Here is a 16,280-nt window from a genome sequence, read left to right as displayed (position 1 = left end):
GCATAGCATCTGGTAATAAAGAGACAAGCGCATGCCCACATACTCTACCCAGCACAGACATAACTGCAAGAACACTCACAGTTATCACTATCAAATAGCACTTATTTTAAGAAGACTCTATTTGTGCATAGAAGTACATTAGCAAAAAGTTTTCCCAGTACATTGATTTCTCATTCTTCATGAGAAAAACTATAAATACACAAAGAATCTTGAAACTCTTTCATTACTAAACTAAGACAATGAATTCTCATCCTATCCAGAATTTTTTTCTCTATTCCAAAGATAAATACATGTTAAGGGATACCAATTATGCCTTAAAAAATAGAAAAACAAATAACATAAATATTTTGTTTTCTTAACACCTTATATACTGACATCTGGGGAGGCTCACTTTCTACTATGTCAAACATTCAAAAGAAGCACTTTATTTGAGTGACATTATACAGAAATGCACTTCACCCATGCCTAAGGACAGCAAGGTCAGGGAGTGGTAGGAACTTCAGACCTACAATCAGGAAGCCTGCATTAACTATAGTTCCGATCCCATCCAAGTGATTTTGTATTCATCAGTTGCATCAGATTAACTCTGCTGCCCCACATCAGAAACCTTGTAATCTCTGTTATCCCTAACACATTACCAGAGTAGAGTCTAGTCACCTGGTTGCTTAAAGATAAGCTCACAATACTTTTTATATTTTTTGTGATGCTCACTGTTCATTCACTCATCTAGCTTTTGTTGAGCTCAGAATCTGTTCATGGGACATACAAACGTGATCCTCCAAACAGCTAAATTTCTAGTAGAAGGAAACACATGAGAGAAGCAATTGTTTCAACATAGCATGATAACTGTAAAGGTAGAAGGAAGCTCAGAGGCTGGCACCCGACCTGTCCTCGAGGTTCTGGAAAAGTTTGTAAAAGGAAAGTGCCGACGCAAGGCAGTGGTGGTAGTTAATAGGCAGTCTACCAAAGACATTACTTTGAAGTAGTTTAACTGAACTGGGGGAGAAAGAAAAAAGGATCTTCCTTTCTTCTCCTAAAAGAATCTGCAGGCAGGGGCACCTGGGTGCCTCAGTCAGTTAAGCATCTGACTCTCAGTTTTGGCTCAGGTTATGATTTCACAGTTTCTTGAGTTCGAGCCCCACATTAGGCTCTGTGCTGACAGTGTGGAGCCTGCTTGGGATCCTCTCTCTCTCTATCTCTCTCTCTGCTGCTCCTTTGCTCATGCTATCTCTGTTTCTCAAAATAAGTAAATTTTAAAAAGTTAAAAAAAAAAAAGAAAAGAAAAAGAATCTGCAGGGAGAGTTCTATCACTCAAGCCTAGTGCCTTCTTTGATTTCTCTTGGATTGGAGAGAACAGGCGATGGGCAGAGGAGCCCAAGTTTCTCAGTTTTCAGTGTATTGCAACCTATGCTTCTTTGATCACATAAATTGGGGACATACCTAAACATGCAAATTCTAATGGTGGAACAGCCTTACTAACCTGAAGACTGTCAATCAATATGTAACTCACACTCTTACAATGAGAAGCCAAGTTTCACTGTTGCCGTGAGTAGGTAGTGCAAATGTTGCTCCACAAAAAGACAGAACTTTAAGTCCTAATCAAGGCAAACTTCAGCTTTTGGGGATGCATTAAATGGAATTATCTTTCTCTAAAGAATCAGATTTAAATGCCATAGAATTTGACTGGGCTCATGAGAGGTATTAGAAAGTTAGGCCTTCTAGCATTCTGCTTTCTTTAGAATCTCTAAGTGCTCATTTCCCTCAATTGGATTTCCTTATGTTGTTATTATGACCTTTTCCATCTTTTTACTACTGTTTTACACTGATGAATGCAAGGCTACATTTGGAAATATATGCCCACCTGTGGGGAAGAGACAAGACACAAATCAATTGAGACTTAAAAAGGGGTTCAAGTTTCCAGTAACTTTGACCAGGAACCCCACAGTGCCTAGTGGCACGTGAGTAGGACTGTACCTTGTGTAGTCTGTCATTTGCCCTCACTACAGTGATGTAAACAGGGGGTTATCTCTGGAGAAAAGATAAAGATTTCTCCTCGAAGCGTTTGTATCCCATTTCTAGGTCATACTTGTTGGTGTATGGAGGATAGTAAATGTGGGACTCCTTTTAAACTCTAAACTTATCCAAATACAAGTTATTTCATGTGTAGGCTTTTATATATATGTATAGGTTTTGTGTTGTATAACTGTGTTGGGTCAAAGCAAAATCAGTTGAAAAATGTAAGCCAAGTGTTCAGTTACACTGTCACACATTTCTCTAAATAGATACCTACCTCTTACCTAATAAGCTCTGAATGGAACACCCATATAAAAATTTATCAGAGCATAACTCTGTAATCACAGTGCAAAATTTATAGGAACTTTATTGGAAATATGATAATCAAATCTACAATTGAAAAAACTTAGGAGCCAGACCATTGACTTAAAAAAACTTAAGAGCCAGACTGAATTAAACAAGCCCTTATTTTGTTTGTCAGTTGAAAACATAGCTCTGAATTTAAAACAGTAATAAAACTGTTTAACACTGAGAGAAGAGTGCAATGAAGAAAGGGAAATATAAAAAGGCAGTATTTATTGGAAGTACTTAAATTCAGCTGTTAAAACAGGAAATGTAACTTACATCTTTAAGTAATATTTGCAAGTTAAGTAGTGTCTTGGACTTAAAGGTGTTTAAATTTTTGTAGTGTGGCTAATTTATAATAATATGTTCTGACTAATATGTGAGTTCCATTATAGTTACACAATTCTTGTTACTTGTCAGTTTCAATATAAAAGGAAGGATGAAAGGGAAGGAAATCACCTCATTCTCACCAGAAAAAGATGGCTTATCCATAATGCCCATAATCCAGATGGAACAGCAACATAGATAAATAATTTTGTTCTGAGCAGCTAGATCTACATGTAGGTGATATTGCTTAGCTGTTTGTTCCCCCCCACTTTTTTCCCCCAAATTTCATGTATTTGAGGGTGATTTGCCTAAATGGCAATTAACATGTGTTCTTGACCTCAAAAAGCAATTTGATTGGTTATCTACAGCCAATTTAAGCAAAATGCATCATTGGAAAACATTTGTTGTAAGCATATTTCACAGAGAGATGCTTTGCTGAGCTAGATTTTCATCACCCCTAAATATCATTAGCCATCTGATCAGTCTTAGCCTCATATTAGAACTGGATGACCCCTTGCTTCATTTAGAAATGAATATTTATCTTATGAAAGCAGTGGTACTCAATCACATGCTCATCAGAATTGCTGTGGAGCTTTCTAAATAGGTGGGCTATGGTTGACCCTGGACTAGATGTAATAAGTAAAATGACCCTTTACCTCATTGTCATTTCCTTAATTACCTATGAGAGAGCACTCTGATAATCAGGCATTGCCTAGATTAATGGACAAGTAGCTTCTACTGCATTCTTACACAACTTCACCTCCTGAAAAGTTTCAGTGAGTTCCTGTTAGCTGGGTTGAGTCCTGTCTTGGCATCTACATGCATTCTGTTGGCTCTGAAGAAATATCCCTATTTCTGAGAATACTGAAAGAGAACCTATGCAAGGGGGAAGAGAAGAAGGATGGAAATTATTTAAGATCAAGGGTTTTTTTCCTTGTCTATTGATTCTACATATATCCAAATTATTTTTCAGCCTCAACAAATCAGGAGAATCTGAAAAGTTAACAAGTTCCAGACATTCTACTGCCTTTATATTGACTCAACCAGATACCCACCAATACTTTTCTTTCCATTTCTTTATAACTTGCTTTGCTAATCATGTCCTTGTTACTTTTGAGGACTCTGCAGAAAGGACACAATGGAGTATATAATATCTGCATGTTTAAGTATCACCATTGCTAGTTTCTTTCATTCATGATTAATGAAATGAAAACCATTTTATTTTATATTTCTGTCAAAATTCTCAAATTCTGGCTGCATATTCACTAATATGAAAACTAATACTAATACTGTACTGATACTAATGATACTTCTTGCTATTATTTGTCTCATGGAATGGATTTTTCTTAGAAGTATTTTTATACATCATGTGGATTATAAATTTAGCCTTTCATACGTTTCATACTTTTGCTAATTCACATGTTGAAAAATCTGAATTTAGGTTTTGGGTTTTTTTCCTCAGAAAGACAGTATGTAGGAAAAAGTGGTAAAGACCAGCTACGTGTTGATCAAACTCATTTCCTCCTCTTCCTGGCAAATGTACCTTGATTACATTTCTCAGTCTCCCTTGAAATTAGGTGCTGACAAAGATATAAGAGATCTGTATGATGAAAACTATAGAAAATTTATGAAGGAAATTAAAGAAGACACAAATACATGGAAAAACATTCCATGCTCATGGATCAGAAGAATAAATATTGTTAAAATGTCATTACTACCCTAAGCAATCTACACGTTCAATGCAATCCCAGTCAAAATTGCACCAGCATACTTCTCAAAACTAGAACAAACTATCCTAAAATTTGTATGGAACCAGAAAAGACCCCGAATAGCCAAGATNGAGTTGCAAATGACATATCAGATAAAGGACTAGTATCCAAAATCTATAAGGAACTCACCAAACTCCACACCCACCCGAAAAACAAATAATCCAGTGAAGAAATGGGCACAAGACATGAACAGACACTTCTCCAAAGAAGACATCCAGATGGCCAACAGGCACATGAAATGATGTTCAGCATCCCTCATCATCAGGGAAATACAAACCAAAACCACACTGAGATACCACCTCTCCCCGTTCAGAGTGGCTAAAATGAACAAATCAGGAGACTGCAGATGCTGGCGAGGTTGTGGAGAAATAGGCACTCTCCTACACTGTTGGTGGGAATGTAAAGTGGTGCAGCTCCTCTGGAAAATAGTGTGGAGGTTCCTCAAAAAATTAACCATAGAACTCCCCTAGGACCCAGCAGTAGCACTGCTAGGAATTTACCCAAGGGATACAGGAGTGCTGATGCATAGGGACATGTACCCCAATGTTCATAGAAGCACTCTCAACAATAGCCAAAACATGGAAAGAGCCTAAGTGTCCATCAACTGACTTATGGATCAAGAAGATGTGGTTTATCTATACAATGGAATACTACATGGCAAAGAGAAAGAATGAAATCTGGCCATTTGTAGCAACGTGGATGGAACTCGAGGGTGTTCTGCTGAGCAAAATAAGTCCAGAAGAGAAGGACAGATACCATGTTTGCTCATATAGGTGGATTAGGAGGAACTTAACAGAGGACCATGGGGGAGAAGAAGGAGAAAAAGTAGTTGGGGAGAGGGAGGGAGGCAAACCATGAGAGACTCTTGCATGCTGAGAACAAACTGAGGGCTGATGGGGTGGGGTAGAGGGGAAGGAGGGTGATGGAAATGAGGGAGGGCACTTGTTGAGATGAGCACTGGGTGTTATATGTAAACCAACTTGACAATAAACTATTTAAGAAAAAAAAAGGAAATTAAGTGCTGCCATATGACTGAGTTCTAACCAATGGAATGTGTGAACAGCAGTGACGTGCCCAGCTGCCAAGGTGGGACCATACAATACCCGGCAGCTCTGTACTCCTCTCAGCTGGATATAGGTGCCAGCAAAGCTCTTTGAAGCTATAACCGAAGCAAGCACAGTCTAATCACTCTGCGACACTGCCGCTACCCCACACATACACCTGCCTCCAACCACCTGGATTGTTTTCCTGAGGGAGAAATAAACTTCATTTGTGTTCAGGCCATTTTACCTCTCAGGGCTCTATTTGTTATAGTACATAGCCTGTCCCACCTAGTATAAGGACTATATAAGAAAGAAATGAAGATGAAGACAATTAAACTGTGCCATGTGTTTTTAATGAGATGACTTTTTAAAAGGCCCCAGGCTTTAACAGAGCCTAGGAACATAAGTGCTTCTGGGTCCTCTGGTCCACGATGGTATGAAAAAGAGGAGGAAAATGCCAGCCCCTATAACCCTTTCAGTGACGCACTGCCTCCTGAGTCTCAGGAATATGAAAGTTACAAAATTCCTCTGAACACATCTTTGTCGCCCATTGATGTGCTGAGGTCCATCCTCTCAGGACACATCCAGACACAGATGCTTCTGCTTCTCTCCAGAGCCCACCCTGATGGAGGCAGGCTCCCCTCTTGCACTGCAGAACCCGAGAAGACATGCTGCATGGGAAAGTGCCATTCAATCTTGGAATAAAGTTGCGACTGGAATCCGAAATATGATTCACATGATTCCTGTGCTGGGTTTATTGAACGGATGCTTAAGCCATTGTTTCACAAAAGTTTAAGCTGATTGTTTTCATGGGAATTTTCAAACTGTTTTTAGACAGCATGCACTTACTGTTACTGCTGCCACTGTTGCCACTTTTGTGTTCTATTATTGTCATAAAAAGCCAATATGTGTTCATTTTAGGTAACAGAAGAAGCTGTCATATCTCCAGTTGCAAACTAACCACAGTTAACTTTCCAGGACCTTTTCTACACATCCACATGTGTTAGTTTTACAGAAAAAAAAAAAAAAAAGCAACCATTATTTATATTATGATTGTAATTAGCTTTTTACAAAAGTTAACTGAAATCTTCCCCATTACAATGTATCCATATTACGATATCACTGTTAAAAGAGGAAAAAAATTTAAGTGTATGATTATAGCTTAATATAAGCAATCTGGCAGACATTTATACTGCTTCCAGTTTATTTTGCTTTTAAAATATATTTTAATAGACATCCTTAAATATTTCCTAAAAGTGGAATTCCTTAAAATTGCCAATTTATACACACAACAGCGGTTTCCATTTATCCATTTAACACATGAGAACCAACTTTTATGCCAGGAACTCTTCTGAAACTTGGGATTCAACAGTTGAAAGATGATAAAAACTCCCCCTCATGATCCTGACATAGTCATCCATGATAGGGTTCATTTCCCTGAATTCATAAGATGTTGGGGCTTTTAAAATCTTTGCTACTTTGGTAGGGGAAAAATGAGCTGTTTTTATGTTTTATTGTTGACATGGATTATTTTTATAATTGCTTACCGGTTATTTGTATTTAATGATCACCTTTGTTTTCTTCAATTGCCTATGCCAATCAATACCTGTGCGTGCTAGTGTAAGGCAATAATATTCATGGAACAGAAAAGTTATTTGAAAATTGTAAGGCCTGTTATGAATATTTGTTATGATAATTTAGACCTTTTAAAGTTGACCTTTAAAAAAAATTTAAAAAAAAATAAAGTTGACCTTTAAAACAAATAATCTACAAATTTATTTTTTTTTAATTCCTCAATAGAATGATCTAAAAGATACACAGATTGAGGGTACCTGGGTGGCTATGTCAGTTAAGCATCTTTCTCTTGATTTCAGCTCAGGTCATGATCTCATAGTTTGTGAGATCAAGCCCTGCATTGGGCTTACATGCTGGAGCCTGCTTGGAATTCTCTCTCTCTTCTCTCTCTTTCCCTTCCCCTGCTAGCCTGCGTACACTCATGCTTTCTCTCTCTCAAAAATAAATAAGCATTTTTTTAAAAAGAAAATAAAACATATAAAGATTGAATATTAGCCATGTAACTGAGAAAAAAAAACCCACTCTATTTCCTGATGTTATTTTTAAATTGCACATGTGTACTTAAAAGAGCTGACCTTTTGAGGTTAGAAATCTTTTAGTTAGGAATACCAATCAACCTCTTATGAAACCTGCTTCCCCTACAGCATAGGCAATCTTAAAATCACAACTGTATTTTCATTTTAATTACAATTTAATCATTTGTATCTGTCATGAATAGAAAGGCAATGGGAGAAAATAATTCTCTAGAAAATATTGTTCCCAGAGTACTGTCCACTAGACTTGATAAACGCTGTCTAGATATTTGCAATTTATTTTTTGTAATGTTCATTTATTTTTTAGAGAGATAGAGAAAGCAAGGGAGGAGCAGAGAGAGAGGGAGACAGAATCCCAAGCAGGCTTCGCACTGTCAGCTCAGAGCCCAACATGGAGCTCAAATTCAGGAACTGTGAGATCATGACCTGAGCCAAAACCATGAACTGGACTCTCAACCAACTGAGCCACCCAAGTGCCCCTAGATATTTGCAACTTAGAACTTGTTTTGGAGATGATGGTGGTGAGGCTTCCTACCCCATCCATATAGCCGTTGTTGGTCACTAGGAAGGGATGGAGATGTGAGGGACTCCAGTTTCACTGACAATCCTCTGCATCCTGCGGGGGAAGAGGGGGTTGTATAGCAAGGTTTGCTGTGATTTAGTAATTCCTCATCTTCTCTGACATTCTCTCTAAAAAAGTTTATGAATTTATGGGGGCTAGCAGTGCATTGCAAAGCACACTGACTACATTCAAAAACGCTCTGTGCCCTTCCTATGCCTTAAAGCCTGCTCACTTTGTATGATCACTGTGTGCCAAGAATAAGATAGGTATTAAAATCTCATCAAAGTTATCAAAAGTGGTGCTTATTATTTTCCCCATTTTACACATAAGAGAATGAACCTTCAGAGGGGTCATATAATTTTTCTATAACTGCCTAGTTAATAAATAACTGTACCTAAGAACCTTGACCCTTAACTCTTTTTGCTTTAACATTTTTGGTGGGCTGTATCTTTGTATAATCCCACAGAAAAGACCAAATATCTAGAGATGTGCTTCTCTCAATAGCATGCAGCTACTCTGATTTTCCTAAACCTCTGTATCTCTCTCTGCAGCCCACAATACAGACACCCAGTGATCCTACTGGCTGCCTGGCAACCCATAGGAGGGATTCCGACATCATATTATACTGAAAAGAACCTATCAGGAAAACCTGTAGTGGCAATTTAGTTTAAAAGCTGATCTTGGGGCACCAGGGTGACTCAGTTTTTTAAACACCTGACTCTTGATTTCAGTTCAGGTCATGATCTGGTTGATAGGATCAAGCCCGGGTTGGGGTCTGCCCTGACAACGAGGAGCCTGCTCAGGATTCTCTCTTTCCTTCTCTCTGCCCCTCCCCTCGTCACTCAGGCACTCTCTCTTCCTCTCTCTCTCAAAATAAATAAAAAACTTCTTTAAAAAGCTGATCTTAAAGGCCTTTTACTGGTGTTAAGAGCTGAAATGTGTTCCTGCCCAACCAAATTCATATGTTGAAGTCCTAACTCCCAATACCTCAGAATATGACTGCATTTGAAGGTAAGGCCTTTAAAGAGGCAATGAGGTAAAATAAGGTCTAATGGGTGGGCCTTCATCCAATGTGAGTGGTGTCCTCACCAGAAGAGGATATTAGGACACAGACACAGAGAGGAAAGACCTTGTGAAGACACAGAGAGTAGATGACCATCTACAACACAAGAAGAAAGGCCCTCGGAAGAAGTCACCCATACAAATACCTTGATCTTGGACTTCCAGCCTCCAGAGTTGTGAGAAAATGAATCTCTGTTACATAAGCCACCGAGCCTGTGACACTGTTATGGCAGCTCCAGCAAACTAATACAGATGGGGCTGGATAATTACTAGTACTGTGTCTGAAATTAAGAGCTTTCCTGATATTCAAAGTTCCCATTTTGAAACTCAGAAATCCAGACCAGAAAGCCAAATAGTTACAGGTACAATCTGGTAAGAATTTCAAATGATTTCACAAGTTATTTAATCATACTGAAATTTTATTGCCCCTAAAGAATTTCACCAAGAGGATCAGTGACTGGGGCCTTGGCATCTTCTGTTACTCAGTTCAGGTTGATGTTGCTTATGGTGTTTGACTGGAGGGCAAATCAGAGACGTTTTGGGCATTTCATCACACAGCTGATTGGATACATTTACCATAGAAAGAACAAACCTTTGCAGATTCTCACCCAATTTGCTGTGCATGGATAAATACAGTAGTGCTCGAGAAGTGACAGCAATGACTGCTGTTGAAATCAGAGGAAAATACGTGCATGGCTAATGGAAAGAGAAATCTCAACACAGAGAGGGAAAACTGAAGACTGAAATAAATCTGTTCAAAGACCTTAAAAAGGACTGTCTCTAACAAACTCCCTTTGGCTTTCAAGTCAATAAATATTTTTAAAGTGCATGCATGGTAGTATGGGGGAAATTAGAATTTAGAAATTAACCCTGACTCTGACCTCAAATACTTCTTGATATGATATGAGAAAAAAGACATAGACACAAATAGCCATAATTTCATGTAGTCTTTGATAACATCTGTCATGGAAATTAAAAATGTAATGAAATCACAGAGGACAGACAAGGTCATTGGACAAGCTGGGGCACTGGACAAGACCCACTGGGAGAGACGTTTGTTTCGGGTCTGGAGGTTGTATAGCGTTTACACAGGTGGGGTGGCAAAGGGAGGAGCTTTCTAGACAGGCAGATTAGCACAAAGAGAAACAGATGTTGTGGAGTGCAAATCATGTTCAGTGAAAAAGTGAGAATCTTCCATGACGGGAAGCATTGAGAGGATGGGGCCATTGACCTTGCACTTGGAGTTAAAGGGCCGAGGCTTGAGTCCTGTGTGCCCCATATACTAGATTTATGACCTCAATCTCCTTGAGCCTCAAATTCCTCACCTGTGAAATGGAAATAATGACTCAAGCCTCACAATTATGAAGATTAGAAGTGAGTCCCCTGTGTGAACTCTCTACCCAGCAGTCTGATATGCAACAAAAATTTAGCAAATGTTGACTGCACCTAAGTAACATAGGCTTGATTTTATAGAAAATGGAGAGCCAATAAGGTTTTTAAGCATGAAAGTAAGATGACCAGAAGTAGGCCTTTGGAAATTTATCCCTGTAACACTGTGTGTGTAGAATGAATTCAAAGGCAGCCATTAGCACAGATTTGAGGTGATGGGAACCTGAAGGAGAGCCGCACATGGGGGAATGTGAAAGAGGTGATGAGTATAAGTGTTTCTGGGACATAGGCTGCTGTTCAGAAACTCATGTTCCAGTTCTGTGGCTCTTTTCTCAAGTAGTGGCATGACTTTTACTGAGCTATTTAAGCTCAGTGGATCCCCAGTTTTCTCATCTATAAAACAAAGAGGTTGGAAAAATCTTACAGCACTAGAATACTTCATACCTATTTGAAGCAATAAAATTTGTGAAGCTGATTATATGGGAAGGCAAACAGCATAAGGGAGGTAGAGAAACTAATGGTAGCATAAAGCAAAAAACTTTAGACATGAGTTAGCGGGTTGGTAGCCAGTATCATTACTAGGAATGTGGAAGAGAAGAAAATGAACCGGTTTGGGGGAGAATATGAGGGATGTCATTTCTAACAGCTGAAAGGGCTTTTTTTCAAAGAATTAGACTTGTGGTTTTATGAGTCTTCAAGAAATACTTATTTTATTTTATCTCTCATCCTGTAAACATTAGATTTGAAAGCAAATATTTTTCTTTAATGTACAGATTCTTTTCATTGGAGATTCAACCAACAGAGGAATAATGTACTATCTGATCGAAAGACTAAATGAAACCTTGCAAGAATGGCAGAAGGTGCACGGCACAAAATTCTACCACAATGTCAATGGTGGGAAGACTTTGATCAGTTATTCCTACTATCCTCAGTTCTGGATAAACCCTTCACTGAGACCAACATTTGAAAAAGCACTTGAACATCTCTTGCAAAGGTACAATGGAACGCTTATGTACGGCACAATGCCACAATGTACTGATGTTTTACTAGCGGTCACAACGGCTCACTGTATATCAAATGTGCTGAAAAGCTTAAATGCCAAGTAATATGGCTGAAAATGAGTTGGAAATGACAAGGGGGTCCTGTGATCAGGATGCTAGATATGGTTCAGTGAAATGTGAGGCACTGCTGTTAAGATGTTTACCATCTGTTTCAAGGCAACACGTGTTGTTTTCCTTCCTGGATTTCAGATCACGTCCCCTGGAGAATACAGGCCAGACAGTATTGGTCGTTGGTGGTGTTCAGTGGCTTAATTCCAATCACCTGCAAATTATTCACAAGGTTTTGAAGAGGTAGGTTCCTGCAGTAATAATTGTCATACGTATTCTAGTTAAAAAGAAAAGTCACCCTTGATGTGACTAAATTTCATCAAGATTTTATTTAAAGAGCAGTTTGTAATTTAAAATGACATACTTGAAGTTTAGTTTAAAATGTTTCAAAATACTTTTGTCTCCAATCACAGGATGGCTCTTCAGTATCCAAATTTGTATTTACTAGAGCTAAAAACATGCCCACTGACACATAAAACTCTATCCACAAAAAAAACCCTAAAATATATCAACTTTATGAGAATTTAGTCTTCTATGCCAATTATCACATTCTAAAAGAATTCCAGTGTATTTATTTATGTAAGCACATAATCTAGAAATGTAATCAAAGTTTATGACCTCAGGATTCTGATTCACAGGGAAAATTTACTCAATATCCTTGTGATCATCAAAACTTTGGGAATTGGATTTCATCTCCCAGTGGATGGACTGCATTTCTTGACACAGGTAGGTCCATTGCCTCCAGGCTATGTGAACTTTGTGGTTCCTGTAAGAATCTTTGCTGGTGTCTGAAAAAGAACCCACAAGACACTACGCAATATTCAGCGGCCTTCATAAAAATCAAAGGAGGATAACATAGTCAAGGATTATGATTTCAAATCAGTTATAATTATTCCGGGAAATAAGGAGACCATATCCCGTAAACACGTTGTGAATAATGCTTTGAGCTCATAAGAGAAGAAAGGGGATGCCGAGCTATGAAAAAAACAAAGATCTAGGGGATAGATGAGAGAGATTAAGCTTTAAGTATCCCCTTACCCCACTAATGTTTCATACACCTTAAAGACTCATGCTGGAACCACAAATGAAATTGTCAGTATCAATGAGTACTTTGGGGAAGAGTGGCTTTTTTGAAGATGATTTCTGACTGATTGCTTTTCAAAAAACAAAAAGTCTTTGAAGTAGTATCATTAGTTATTCCTTTGCTTGGATATTCATAAGTGGGAGGAGTTAGAAGCCTCTGTCCAGTTCTTCTAGAAAAAAGTAAATTTGTCTCAACACTGAATAGAAGTCTAAGAAAAGAAAAGAAAGGCAACATCTGTAGGCAAGAGAACCAGCTGCTCTTGTTCAAGTGAGAAGAGTTCATGGGCAGGCAGGTTTGTGTGCAGTTGCTTCAGGGAGCTCAGGGGAGCACTGAGAATTGGGGAGGCAGGAAGCTGTCCATTTACTGTGTAAACTAAGTGAGATTTATTTTTGTGGCAATGTTGAGGGCTCCTAGCTTCCCCTGGCACAGATTACACGACCTCCTCTCCCTTTTGCAACCTTCCCTGCCTAGGTGCCAGATCTGTGATGCAAAAGCAGAACTGATAGAAAGTGGCCCAAGTCAAGCCTCCAAATTCAGCTTCTTGGAGTTAGTGTGGGGAGGTTAGGGTCACTTAAAATGAGTGGAGGTATTTTGCATGTTGGATACCTGAAGGTTGGAGACTGTGAGGGATTAGATGACAGGTCCTTTGATAATTTTTGCTATGGGTTTTGAGTTGAATCTCCTTTAATGTTATTTGAAGGCTATAGTCAAAGTTACAGTTGCTTCTTGAGGACTCTGCTTTGAGCCCCACTTTCCTCCTCGCTGAAACTGGAGTACTTGGGCCCCTACTTATATGTAGGTTCCTAACTCCGAATCAGTTCATCTCAGCAGACAGCAAACATTTCTACAGCACTTACTATGTGCCAGATCCTGTGTTAAATACTATGCCTCCCACCAGGGCTTTGATGGTCCTCATCAGTCTTTTCACACTGAATGAAGACAAAAGGAGGGGAGGAGAGGAAAGAATAGAATGAAAGAGAAAGGGATAATAGCAAGTGGAGGCAGAAAATAAGGCGGAACTCAATTATAGGGTTCCATGGCCATGCAAGAGCTTGCCTCTGCCTTTCTCTGTAGACTCATCCCTACATATGCACAGACATGCACGCACACACACATGCCTCACTACTGAGTTCAGTGCATGCACACACACATGCACACACACCACAGCTGGGCAACTTTCAGTTTCTGCAGCACACCGTGCTCTCAGACACTTCTAGGTCTTTGAAGTCACTTTTCCTTCCTTACAGAGCCCACCCTCTCACGAACTCCTCATCTGAGCAACTTCCAGTCACCCCTCCAGTGTTAGTTTACCCTGGGGCATACTTACTTGATGCACTAGACTTAATTGGCTATTACTCCTGCTAAGAGCTCCTATAATAGTGTCTCGTGTCTTCGTTCATGTCACTCAACAGATAACAATCCTTGGTCATCTGTCTCCCCTGCTAGACAATTTGCGAATCTCTCTCCCTGCGAGAGCAAGAGGAGACTGGGGAGGGAGGGCTGCATTGCTCACTCTGGTACCCCAAATGCAAAATGCAATTCTCAGCAGATGGTAGACTCTCAAAAAATATCCCATGCAAGGAGTCAGTGATAGTTTATATGATTTAGCTGCTCCCAGATTGCTCCTTCAAGGCTGAGATATTCATTCAACTGGGCCACTGGGAGTGTGACCCAGTAAGGACTCACACCTGACTGATGGCAGGAATTACCTTTCTCTTGGGCAGATTCCCAACTTGCCAGTGCAGGAGTACCAAGATTCCACCCTCTTTACCCAATTTGGGCCATCCTGTAGGGACCACGCCAGCTCTAAAACTCCCAGTGGGATCCAGAAAAGCCTCTGTTGGAACCACATCACTTCTTTATAAGTGTTGATCCCAAAGCACTTTCCTGTGGTGCAAATTCCCATCTCAAAATCTGTTTCCCAGACAATCAAACTTTCTCTAGAAAACTCTCTTCAGAAATTGCTTACTGTAAAATTCCATATACCTTTCACGATCAGACATATTAAAGTCGTAACTAGAGATTGNACAAATTGTTTTTTAAGCCCTATTTTTTTAAGTTTATTTATTTATTTTGAGAGAGAGAGAGAGCAAGAGGGGCAGAGAGAGAGGGAGAGAGAGAATCCTAAGCAGGCTCCACACTGTCAGTGCAGAGCCCAATATGGGGCTCAAACTCACGAACCATGAGATCATGACTTGAGCCAAAACCAAGAGTCGAAAGCTTAACTGACTGAGCCACCCAGGTGCCCCAAGCCCTATTTTTAATGCGTGTTGACTTGGCAAGCTACATAGGTATCCTCCAAATTATCTTAGTTGATTCTGGAGCAGCGTTACCATTTTGAAGTGTTCTTGTTTGAGCTAAAATACTTCTGGGAGCATTTGCCTTTCCAGTTACACCGCAGAGAGATAAGATCGTCTTTCTCAACTGGCTTTCTTCATCATAAAGTCTCTAAACCAGTTCATCACTTCGGCATAATTGCTGCTTAAGTCTCAAACAATATGCACCTCTCGTAGCTCAGAAAGTTTCTACTGCTGACTCTGAGGTTTTATAATCTTTCTAAGCTATCTCCCAACATCTTAAATCACTGTTAGCTTATTAAAAACAATCAAGAAAATCTAAAGGCCCTTGCAAAGGATGATTTGATGATTAATGTGGCAAGCCAGAGAAAAGTAAATTATTGGTCTCATGCAAAAGATACTAAAAGGCAGAAATTTGTTAATAATAACCATTTTTTCCTCTGTGCTCATCTTATGAACTGGCAGAGCAATTTGTCATACAGGAATAGCTAGAATTAAAATCAGCTGTGCTAGAACCATGAGAATTTGAGTTTGTATCTTCTGGTGTTCAATTAAACCATTCCTACAATAGATTCTCACACACCTAAGAAGGATTGCTACAACCATTGCAGTCACGTCTTGCTGCATCCTCTGATTTGTGATGAGAACTCTGTCAGAGACATAAACCTGCATCAGTTGACTCTTGTTGCCATAGGTAAGAAGATGAGAGGTCTTGGGCACCTCCTTCATCGATCAAGTCACCGTGAGAGAGAATATGTTGCCACCATGAATCTCTAAACAATTTCCCAACGGGTGTGCATCAGTGTTGACTAAAATGTGCCTGCTGATTAGAAAAGCAGGTGTTTCTCTTCATGGCAGAAATGAAATTTTGTTTTCCCAATATTTATGCAGGACAACAAACAGGATCCAGGTAGCTTTTGCCCAAGAGTGGTTTTGGATGGTGCTGTTAGTTATGTGGCAAATATCTAGTATGAACAAGCTAAAACCTGGGAAGGATGAAAAAATATAATCAGCCCAAACCTGGCTGCAGAAGGGGCAAAACCACAACAGTTACGTGATTATTAATTCATCTAATCTGTTGTACAGACCTGATATGATACCTCTGTTTTCTGGCAGATGTAGCTACAGCTCTTGACTCAATCCAAAAAAAAAAAAAAAAAAATATCTTGTGG

At 39.3% G+C, this 16,280-nt stretch overlaps 1 protein-coding gene and 1 long non-coding RNA gene across 4 annotated transcripts in view; one reads left to right on the top strand and one right to left on the bottom strand.

The window, feature by feature from the left end:
* CPED1 (cadherin like and PC-esterase domain containing 1) overlaps nucleotides 1–11,829 on the top strand; it is a 245,015-nt gene extending 233,186 nt beyond the window's left edge. Inside the window, exon 18 of one of the 3 annotated variants that reach the window (XM_077773325.1) lies at nucleotides 11,392–11,829. In XM_077773325.1, coding sequence (XP_077629451.1) covers nucleotides 11,392–11,724 — 333 coding nt within the window. In that variant the 3' untranslated portion in view covers nucleotides 11,725–11,829. Of the gene's footprint in view, nucleotides 1–4,246; nucleotides 4,446–11,391 lie in introns of those variants that run through there. The other 2 variants (XM_077773326.1, XM_077773327.1) reach the window with 2 other exon arrangements.
* LOC144239283 (uncharacterized) overlaps nucleotides 1–11,901 on the bottom strand; it is a 36,621-nt gene extending 24,720 nt beyond the window's left edge. Inside the window, exon 1 of the long non-coding RNA XR_013337363.1 lies at nucleotides 11,823–11,901. This is a non-coding gene — a long non-coding RNA (uncharacterized LOC144239283). The remainder of the gene's footprint in view (nucleotides 1–11,822) is intronic.
* Between the last annotated feature and the right edge of the window lie 4,379 nt (nucleotides 11,902–16,280).

The sequence above is a fragment of the Crocuta crocuta genome, unplaced genomic scaffold (genome assembly GCF_008692635.1).
Source record: "Crocuta crocuta isolate KB4526 unplaced genomic scaffold, BGI_CrCroc_1.0 scaffold16, whole genome shotgun sequence".
In the NCBI taxonomy this organism is placed as follows: domain Eukaryota; kingdom Metazoa; phylum Chordata; class Mammalia; order Carnivora; family Hyaenidae; genus Crocuta; species Crocuta crocuta.
The sequence above is the reverse complement of the archived record's forward strand: the minus strand, read 5'-3'. Positions and strand labels throughout refer to the sequence as shown.